Source organism: Cibotium barometz, chromosome 41 (assembly GCF_041138505.1).
Source record: "Cibotium barometz isolate CiBa-2024 chromosome 41, ASM4113850v1, whole genome shotgun sequence".
Taxonomy (NCBI): Eukaryota; Viridiplantae; Streptophyta; class Polypodiopsida; order Cyatheales; family Cibotiaceae; genus Cibotium; species Cibotium barometz.
The window spans coordinates 36,551,697-36,562,591 of NC_141086.1; the positions used below are offsets into that span (position 1 = coordinate 36,551,697).

Sequence of the window (10,895 nt, forward strand, 5' to 3'; positions counted from 1 at the left end):
TCTACTGTTGGAGAATGGTACACGCCATTGCTTTTCCACCACTGAATGCTCTAATTTCTCAGGACACTCCAAACTCCGCTGGACAGTCCACCATTACATCCGTGCTTTCTCGAGATTAGGCGCTCTTTGATCAAGACTACATACGGCATACATAACAGGCATCATTACATGGTATGCATCCATCACACTGTTCCACCAACTTCTTCTCGTAAGCGCTGCCTTCAAGACTTTGATTTTCTCTTTCACTTTTTCAAGTTGAGTGCTCTCCCCCAGTCATGAAATGCCATGCATGTAAATGTTTCTCAAACTGCATCTTTATTTCTAAGAAGAGACTCAAAAGTGTAAAAGTGAGTGCAAAACCTAGTCTCCGCTGCTGGAAGCTTTAACATAACTGACATGCGAGGTCGAAAAATATCTAACACTCTCTGTCTCTTGAGCATGAACTTCACAAGCTGGCGAGCAGTGTCGATGATTGAGGCAAACCATTTGGTATCATCACTTTTATACCAATCTTTTAATACAAGATTCAAACTATGAGTATTACAGCCTACCAGAAAAACATGTGGATATTGTCGCTGTAGGATTTTGGATGCATTTTTGCAATTCTTTGCATTGTCCATGACGACTTGGACTACATTTTTGGCACCCACTTCCTCTATCACAGAGCCAATGACTTGAGCAATGTAAGCCCCAGTTTTGATTGAACCAGCTGAATCCACGGCACGGATGAAAGTCTCACCTCTAGGTGAAATAACCATTATATTAATTAATGGTTTTCTTTGTACATTAGACCATCCATCACTTACTATACTACATCCAGAAAGCTCTATATTGCTAAGAATTATTTTTTGTACACGTTCTTTTACTTGCACATAACATTTCTCTAATAGATCATTTTGCATAGCATGGTACGTAGGCGGTGAAACCCCTGGTCCAAACTCACCAATTTTCTTCCATGCTCTCTTCCAATGCTCACTGTCCACCATCATCATAGCACTCCCAGAAAAGTAAATCGCTTCAGCAAGGGCGAGTTGTGCATCATCGAGTCGACCTTGATGTAGGCTTTCTTGCAATGAAGTTTGATGCATGGGTATATTTCCTACGTCAAAGTTTCGCTTGCAGGAAGATGCACTGGGTAGATTACTTTCTGGTTGCACATTGCCGTTCGGGGTACAAGCAGGCGATGTAGCGGGAGTTTGATGATTAGAACAACAATGTTCTTGCTACCTTGATACATTAACGGTAGGAGTGTCATGTTTTCTTGAATCTTTCTTTTGAATTTCTTCTCTTATGCATTTGGCCACTACAGGTGCAGAGGGGTGGGTACATGACTTTTTCTTTGGTCCGCCTAAAGTGTTCTCTTAGTCAAGGCGCCCCACCTGATTTTACTGCATGGCATAGCTTACACTCCCAATCTATGAATCGATCACCAACATTAATTGCATATTGCCACTCTATCCCAGGTGCCTTTTTTTTCTGCTATTTGAAATTTGGACTCTATTGGAGGTATCACTGGATCCAACATTGTCCTCCATCTCAATAAATAACCTATTCAACCAAGCATATAACAATGAATACACAAATGAAAAAACAACAAAGTCACTCACGTATTACAAAACATACATTAGCAGACAAAGTACTTTGAAACTATCTTGACAAATACAAAAGATCATCACATAACACAAAACTACTTCGAAACTATCTTGCAAGGTCTTACTACAAAACTACTTCGAAACTATCATGCACATTGCACCCCCAATGAAGGATGCCTTTTGTACCCAATTAAGGATACTTTACACAATCAAAGATCTATGCTTACCCAATACTCTAGTATAGGACAATAGACCTTCTCTAACATTCACAAAGAAAATCAAAGATCTATGCTTGCCCAATACTCTAGTATAGGACAATAGACTCTTGTCTACTCTAAACTATATCAAGTATCAAGAACCAAAACAAGCCCCTAAGCAGGACTCTTGGCTCCATCCAACCATTCATAAAGTAGAATGAGGTAGATTACCTACGTAGCTCAAATGCAAAGGTGAATGACTCCAAATTTGTCCCTAAATCTCCGCAAGTATTAGCTACGAACCACACCCTGCCCCCAATTCAAAGAACTAAGGATGAGTGGCTCAATAGCCTTAGGAGTGCCTACAAGGAAAGACGACAGCCCCTAAGATAAGGACGTTCTTCCCAAGAGGACACTTCTAGCAACTCGACAGCTCTACAAGTACTCTGAGGAGAGATATCACGCCCCCAAAACAAGGACTATCTCCCCAAAAGTTCCACGATGGGTGTCGGGCAGTGTTTATAAACAGAATAGAACCCCGTCGGTGTTCTTTTCCTTTCTCGGCGGGCCCGCCGGGATAACTGATTATCCCGGCGGGCCCGTCGGGAAAAGAAAAAGCCCAGAGGTGTTACGGGACTAGTGGGTTCTGGCAGGTCATTGCTCAGGTCATGTGAATATACAATGTGATCACAAGTTTTAATATGTTAACAATAGGTTTTGTTAACGTGATCACGAAATTGTGAAGACGTTAATAAAATCCCTGGAACTTGCACCAGTTTTTAAATACCATATAGTAGAAGGAGTATTATGTGAGATACTAGTAGCAAATAGGTGAAGAGGGTAATCATGAGAAGTAAGAGGATTATAGAAATGGGGATTAGAGCTTTGTGTAGCAGTCCTTCTCTTCATGCCCATGACGGTGGCAATATGTGCATTGCACATTGGAGTAAGGGGTATTTCTAGCATGAGAATGCTTATGGTGTCCCCCCTTAGGATTGAAGTGAAGAGGCCACTGCGAGTGGTGAGAGCCACTTTTGTGATGACCATGCTTATGAGCATTGATAGAAGTGGCTAGAGCCACTTTTGTGATGACCATGCTTATGAGCATTGATAGAAGTGGCTAGAGCCACTGTTTTGATGTTGGAGTGGGATATTTGATCCCTTAAGGCCTCCTCTTGTCAAATCTTTGCCACCAAGCTTTGAAGCTTGAACTCCGTTGTTAAAGCATGCGTTGTAATGAATGCCCTCCATGTTGATGGTAAGGCTCCCAGCAAGAACATTGATTGCAAAATTTCAAGGCCAGAGAGAAGGGTTTCATCTAGAAGACCTTGCTAAGAGTCCAAGAACTTGGCGGTTGCTTGACCTTCTTGCATGTTGAAGTTGACAAGTCTCTTCACTAGAGACACTTGATAAATCAAGTCAGTGTGTAGATAGCAATCTTTGAAGAATTGCCATATTTCTTGTGAGAACTTTAAGCTTCTCACCATTTGCACTTGCCTATCTCCGCAGTGAAGAATGATCTCCATCTGTGCCGTGATGTCTTATTGCTTCCAAAGTGTAAGGTCCCTCCCAAGCCATGTATGTATGTGTCTCTTTTAATATAGATTTCAATAAGGAAAGAGAGTGCACTTAGAGAAGAGTGAGACAATAAGGCTAGAAACATTAGGAAAGTGTCAGAATAAAAATATTAGCTCCAAAAATCCTAAAAGAAATAAGAAGACAAGAATAGTTTTATTGAGATAAGTATCTCCAAAAATAGAAATTTAAATTTAGGTGATAGGAGGTCATATTTAGAGTACTTTTACATATTTAGAGTCCATGCACACTAAAAAATGTGAAAAAGCAATGCATTTCTAAAGATGGCACGTTTGTGGCTATTTACAGATGTTTTTGCCTATTCTAACAATGCTAGATTGTAGACTAGATGCCTTCCGGTTCTTTTGACTGGCTATACGACCATATTCTGAGTTTTTATCAGAGAGTTATGGCCAAAACAATTTTCTGATTCTATCAAGGTCTCTACATAGGAAAAACTGTAAGAAGGCAGCAAGTAGCCTCAAGGTAATCCTAGAGCTTGAGATGTATATATCCCTTCATTCTTATCTAATCTCTTAGAAGAGAAGGTTAGATTGCTATGGTCTTTCGGAGGAAGAGACCAAAACTCCATAGCTTTTCTTTTAAAGAAATAATAGTATACTGTATTGTAGCCCTGCAAGAAAAGATTATTTTGCGATAGACCTTCAAAAGAGAGAAAGGTCAGAGTACGAGTAAGAGAAGATAAATCTTGGGGATGATCGAATGATTTTAATAGTAAGAGAAGGTATTAGAAGACTCTCTATTCTTATATATCAAGTTTTGAAACTCTTATTAACGAGCAAAGACAACGATAAATGATAAATTTCTATAAGGTATATATATATATATTATTTTTCAATTATATATCATTCTTAGTGGTTGAGGTATGGCCTCGGCTTCTCTATTAATTATTAATACTGATCTATTTGATTTATTTACTAGTTAAACTTTGTATTCTTTTAAACAACAGCATGTGCCTTAATAAAAGAATGTCTTATCAACAATCTCAAGTTGAAACGCTAAAATCTTTGTGAAAAGGATTGTTTTCTTAAGAAGGTAATATGGATTCTAGTCCTATGGTTTAGTTGAGTAAATGGATTGTTATCTTGGTTAAATTAAGATACAAGTACAACTCTCCCTGCCTTGACACTGTCCCGTTCTTGTGCTTGTATAGCCGGACGACGGAGACGTTAGTAAGGCCCAGAGAGTTGGCCCTCATATACCATTGGGAGAATGAGATTCGTCGATTGAGGCGAGTGATTGTGATGCTACCTAGTTCTGAGGGCCCAGACTAATGCGGTACCGGTGAATTAGCCCACCCTAGTGCATAGACATTCCTCTGAGAGGCGGGAGGATCGAGCGACGGAGCCTGATAAGGCAACAGGTCAGCTTGAGTCCTTGCCACCACCCAGCAGAGCGGGGCCAACGATGAGGTGTATGGTTTTGCCCAGCATATAGAGGCTGGAAGGCCGAATTCTAGATCATCGATATTATAAAGGAAAATAATAAGAGAGCTGGTTTGGCTTGTATGGAATTGATTCATGTATAAACCTTTTTTATAAATCTTATCTTTAGCATTATTGTACTATGAAAAAAGGCTATTTTAATGAACCTTGTGAAAAGGGCCTTAATTAAGGAACATGTTTATTTATGTCAAACAGTGCGATGGGATTAATTAGAAAACAAATTGACGCGTGAGTAGGGTGGAAAGTGGGAGGATGGAATGCCCCGATGGCACCATCCTACAGACGAGTAGACCGATTAGTCGGGTAGCTTTCCAACAGATTAAGTGAAAGCCCTACGCTAGATAAATAGGTTCTCGGGAAATTCTATTCTAGAAGACTAGGCCGCCAGCGGCTGTGCCTTGCATGGATAAGGGAAAAAGCGTTGTCTCTAGGAATCAAGACTAGTTAGTTGCCCAAATTATGACCAATTGCCCTATGGGTGATTTGATTTTTAGAAGATCATGTTCCCCCTGCAGGATAGGACTAGGTCTTACCTATGGATCGTATCCTTGAATCTCTGCATGGTCAAGGTGTCGATGAATAGGAAATTTTCTCCAAGTTAAGACTTAGTAGACTATCTTAAGTGTTTCCTCTATTTTGGAAGGGGAGAACCTTACACAAAGCTTGAGTGCCCCCCGTTGCTCCTCAGTGGGTTTGCCATCAACCTTGATGTACTTCCATAATTGAAGTTGCTTGAGATATAACTTCATTCTTAGCTTCCATACTAAGTAGTTGTTGCCATTGAGCTTGTTAATGGAGAACAACCTTGGCTTGGTTGTTGCAGTGAAAGATGAGAGTACCTCCATGATACCTTGATTGAGGAGAAGGAGCTTAAACTTGGAGGTAGGGAGAGTGCAGCTAAGATGTGAGATCTCAAGATGAAAGAGGCTTGGGGATGGCTAAGGAGTTCTCAAAGCTCTGATACCATATGAGAACTATGAGGTTGGTGAGAAGAAAGAGTAGAGTAGAGAGAGAGAGAGAGAGAGAGAGAGAGAGAGAGAGAGAGAGAGAGAGTTTAGTGTGTAACACCTTGCAAGTTTGATCATATTTCTAAATGAGAGAGTGTGTCTCTTTATACAAATTAAGGTCACTACAAATAGTAGTGGCCGTTTGGCAAGAGCTGTTACATTTGAAATAAAATGGCAATATGCTTTCCTAAACTATAGGAAAGCATCTTCCTAGAAACAAGGAGAGAATAAATCTAGTCTAAACCACTCAAATGGACAACTCGAACCTTAGCCACTTATTAACAGATATCTAGATATCTGCTATGCTGCTGGTTTCTTGTTGGTTTCTTATCTCGCTTCATGCAAAACCACGTCTACCCTCATTGGCAAGCCCTCAAACGCCTCCTTAGATACTTTCAAGCCACGGCTTTACATTTCATTCGTTCTAATATCATTAAGCCTGTCCATGTTGTGGGTGGTCCGATGATGCTAACTAGGGGTGATCTTACTCCCACTATAAGTTATGTCTACACACTATCAAGAGGGGGGATTTTTGGGCAAAGCAAAAAGCAAATCCCTGTAGCCTTATATTTCACTAAGGCCGAGCCCGCCTCCGCCGTTGCATCTCGTGAAGGAATCTTGCCTTAAACAACTACTTCAAGAGCTTGCCATGATCAGATCAATTCCCTTCACATTTCACTAAAACAACCACACTCAGACAACCAATTAGTAATAATCTTGGTAGCTAATCCCAAGCACTCTGTGAAAACCAAGCATGTAGACCTGAAATATTATTTTATTAGAGATTCCAAGTCTCCAAAGGCCAAATGAATACATGACATGTAGGAAGACTTCATGTGATAATGGTAATCTCAAAGGCCAAACATGACGAGTGCTGTGAACACATAGGACTTACATAAATTTGGTTAATTCTATGGGGGCAAGTTAAAGTAGGCCTTAGTAATAGGACCTTAGCTTTAGACTTAATAATAAAGTACCTTAGCTTTAGACTTAATAATAAAACGTACTTTAGCTAGTTGTAGCTTTTTTAGGTTTCTAGTTTATCAAAGTTGTTTGTTTTAACAAACGAGTGTGTTCTATTGAATCTACTTCTTGCATAGTTAGTGCACTGTTCAAGCTTACGGTAGTTTTCACACCCACAACATCGCGCGCTTTTCTACCAGCTAGAGTTTATCATGGTTATTGCCCTCCCAAGAAATCTCCGTTCGATTCAATATATCAGCTTGCTTGAGTCTCTCAAGTGCAAACTGCAATGCATTCAAAGCTTGCAAGAAATCTGGTCCAGCCACCATTATTAGAGAGCTTACTTCTCCAGCTTCCACAACACCAATCCTACAAATATAAAATCGTTCACAGTCAATTCTCACTTGTTTACATTGGCTTACATTAAGCTTTTGAATATGAAAGCCCTTACAGCTCTTACACAAAAGATTTACGCACTTTGCTAGCTTTCAAGCTAGGTTAACATGCTGAAGTAAAGTTATGTGGGTTCTACTCTCATATTCACCTGTGTACCAAAGAAATGAAGCCCAGCCGCCACTGTTGCCTCATTTCGAGGCACACACCTCTCAACTTGTCTAGGGCCAACACAGAAATAGGATCAGCATCGTTATAACCCATGCGATTGTAATTATACTCCACTGCGTTGATCTTGTAGCCATTGGTTCCGAAGTGGGGTACTGTGCATGCGAAAGATGCAACTTCTTCTGATGTTGTGCAGTTACAGGTGCTGCCGCTCGACGATCTCAGATTCTGATCTAGGTAGAACCTCGTATCCAGTGGTCCATCAACAAGCTCTACGAAATCCTCATGGCCGTAGACATACTGGTTTGGAAATGGCGAAGTCCCTCCAGCTTTTGCAGCACTAGCGGCGGCATCTTCTTCGAATAAAAGATCGTCTGCTGGTATACGACGGCGGCCACAAAGAGCAGGTGCTTGGTCGGACTCATCTGGAATGGATGCAAAATCTAGTGAGATGTCGAGATCATCACTAGCTGACTCTGCAAGAAGGTCTGGTAGGAAAAGTTCACTCCAGGAAGTCGTGACTAGGCACGGGCTGTTGACTTTTGGATGCTCTGTTGATATCTCGTTCAGATGCTGCCCATCAAAACATAGAAATGGCACTAATGACGAGACAATCCCTTGAGATGACGACATAACCCCCGTAGCGCAGTTTGGCGTATCTTCTGTAGAACTGTGGGAATGGGATAGACTGGGAATATAATGTTCATCGTGATGAGGTTTAAGGACCGAGTTGTGGCCGACCATGATGACCTGCTGCTGCTGCTCCTGCTGATGGACGAGGAGCCAATTATCGATTGATGAGTTGATGTGCAAGCAACTGGAACACACCGAGTCCAACTTGCAAGGAGGAGGACTAGGAAGAGGAGCCACCTCTGGATCAGTCGAAAAGAGAAAGATATGCTCCATATTTTGCAGCTCTCCATGATGAGTCGACGATGTGTGCTCGGTAGACCACATGCAGGATAACAAACTGGCACGCTCACGAGAAGGCGAGGCAGGTGAAGAGCCCTCACAGAACGGATTCACCGAGTAGACGCCTAAGCAGGCCAGTTCTTGATCCAGCAGGGTAGGGGGAACTGAGTACTCGCCTAACGTTTGGACGGCTAATTGCTGGCAGAAGTTAGAAAAATCTCTCTCCGTTGATGTTGCTGGCGATGATCCATTGATAATCGAAACCATCCTCCGCCGGTTCATGAGGTCATCGATATTGCACGGAGAAGGTCCTGTGCTCGCTCGCCTCAAACTGCAGGCGCCGCCGCTAGCAGTACCATCGTCTGCAGGGACCGGGCGGCCCGGATGAATAGTTAGCATGGTGGAACGTCGAGGAGAAGATAAGGGACAACTTAATATTTAGAGGTGGCCCTTAGAGAAATTGAGGGAGTTGGAGGTGACACCTGATTGAGAAAACATTAATGTATCGTCAGTACTCGAGGGCGTCACGAGGCGCAGCTGTTGATGTCGCTGCTGCAGTGAGAGCTTGTCTACGACTTCATTCTCTTCATTCAGCTGTCTCTCCAACACTCCCTGCAGCTTGCAATAAGGAATATTCCGCTCTGGATCATCATCACCTTCTTCTTCTCTCAGGACGTACTCTTTTATACGTCGTTCTTGTTGAATATCTTGCTTCAGCTCGCCTGTAGGTGCTAATTCGTCGACACGAGCACCGGTCAGGTGGGTATTAGTGCACGCTTCTTCAGTTGGATGATTTATGGTTTTGCTTTGATTGCCGAAAAGATAGAGTTGTTGATACTGACGCAACACAGAGGTACTACTACTGCCTTCCATTTTCTTGTGTTTTTTGCCGTTATCTTGCCTTCGCAATGTGGCGTTCCAGTGGTTTTTTATGGCATTATCTGTGCGACCCGGTAAGAACTTGGCAATCTCAGCCCACTTGTTTCCGAACTGTTTGTGGTATGCGACCAAAGCCTCCTCTTCTTGTGGTGTCCAATCCTCGCGCTGCAAGCACCGATGTATCAAAATGCTTTACTAGGTGCAAAGTAACTGAATTTCATCACGTCGAGTCAGTTCAGCGGCCAGCTACCTTTATGTTGGGTCGGAGATGGTTCTGATATCGCTCACGGCATTGCTTACCCTTGCGTCCAGTGAGATGGCGAGCGATCCTTGACCAGTGTTGCTGTCCGTATTTCTCCACGAGCTCCACTAGTAACCTGCCAATATGCCATGCCATGCCAGCCTCACACCAATATCCTCTTTAGCTCATGCAAAATATATAAATATAAAACGACGTACCCATCTTCCTCATAGGTCCATTGCCCTTTGATCATGCGAATATTTGGCCTAGTGGTTTTGGTCAGTGGCATTTGCTTACATTCGACATCATCATCATCATCGTCAGCACCTGCACTTGCCACAACCCGCGGGCTAGACGTTGACGTCGATGTCGACGATTGACCAGCAGGAGCTGCAGGGCTTCCTCTCATCCCTCAGTTGCGTACAACTCCGGCTAGACCAGCATGAATATAAGCTCGTATAACTGCAGCTGCACTTTGGTGCTGCTGGGCAAGTTCTACTAGTGCTTCATCTTCACTATGCGGAAGCTCCAAATTCTGGATGTCCTGAAAAACTCGGCCGCTAATTCTTCTTCCGCTATTTCCATCGTCCTCGTCCTCCTGTGCATAGTACGATGAGCAACAAAACAGGAATCAAGAAGCTCACGCTAAATCGTTGCAGATAGTAGCATATCCTTAAAGAACTTAGTTAGACATACCCGGCTTTCCAAGCGATCCGACGGTGATGGCGCTAATGGTATTACTGCTGTCATCACATCTTCACCTCCTGCGTCTGGCGCGTGCGGAACCTCGCCGCCTTGCACATCGTCAGCCCTAGTGTAGTGGAATGCCACTGGTGCTGTTTTCGTGTCGCACATTCCAAAAGTGAATCGAGTTAATGTTCTCTCTCTTTTGTGCACTCGGGAAGCTTAAACGTCGTCTAACCGTCGTTGAAGCCTTGAATGGCTCTTGCCCTAGTGCAAACTGCGAGTTCGATACCTTTTGGGAAATAGACGAAAAAAAACGTCCGAAAGGGAAAAACGTCAATCGTCGAGATTTTCTTTCCGCAACCAGACCAGTGGCTTCATGAGATCGATCATCGAGGCCTGAGATCTCTAAGACCAGAAAAAGAGATCCTAATGTTAAAGAGCCTCGATCCTTGCCACCAAAATTTGATATTAGAGTGATGACCATGGTGAAACCATTTAGAAAATTGTAAAACCTTTGTTTTACCAAAATTAAATTTCTTCTCAGCCACGCAAGAGGCATCCCCTCCTACATCGCTTGGATTTTCTCTCATTGCTTCTTCTTCTTGGATGACTTAATTTTCATAAGCTTGAACCTTCCTTCGACCATGTTCTCCACCACCTTTTCTTTTTCTTTTCGTCTACGTTGCCTTTTCTTTTTCATGAGCTTGAATCTTCCTTCGAGCATACCCCTTTTCTCTCTCATCGTCTGGCTCTGCCCCCCTTTATCTCTCATCACTTGCACCTATTCTCTCTCCTTGCCTCTTTCTTCCCCTCCC

General features: G+C 42.7%; 1 protein-coding gene across 1 annotated transcript; it reads right to left on the bottom strand.

Annotated features, from left to right (window-relative positions):
* Window positions 1-6,923: 6,923 nt before the first annotated feature.
* Window positions 6,924-9,802, bottom strand: LOC147614919 (uncharacterized). The gene is made up of 5 exons (XM_086780003.1): window positions 9,612-9,802; window positions 9,403-9,529; window positions 8,756-9,317; window positions 7,345-8,635; window positions 6,924-7,169 (listed from the first exon to the last, which is right to left on the bottom strand). Exons 1-5 carry the CDS (start codon window positions 9,800-9,802, stop codon window positions 7,001-7,003), a joined length of 2,340 nt encoding a protein of 779 aa, XP_086636129.1. The 3' UTR covers window positions 6,924-7,000.
* Between the last annotated feature and the right edge of the window lie 1,093 nt (window positions 9,803-10,895).

Excerpts from the sequence above, each read along its gene's own strand:
- LOC147614919 (XM_086780003.1), bottom strand. The coding sequence starts at position 9,802 with ATGAGAGGAAGCCCTGCAGCTCCTGCTGGTCAATCGTCGACATCGACG. Across the intron at positions 9,318-9,402 it reads ATCTCCGACCCAACATAAAG|CGCGAGGATTGGACACCACA; the intron begins GTAGCTGGCCGC and ends CGGTGCTTGCAG. Across the intron at positions 7,170-7,344 it reads TTCATTTCTTTGGTACACAG|GATTGGTGTTGTGGAAGCTG; the intron begins GTGAATATGAGA and ends TTATATTTGTAG.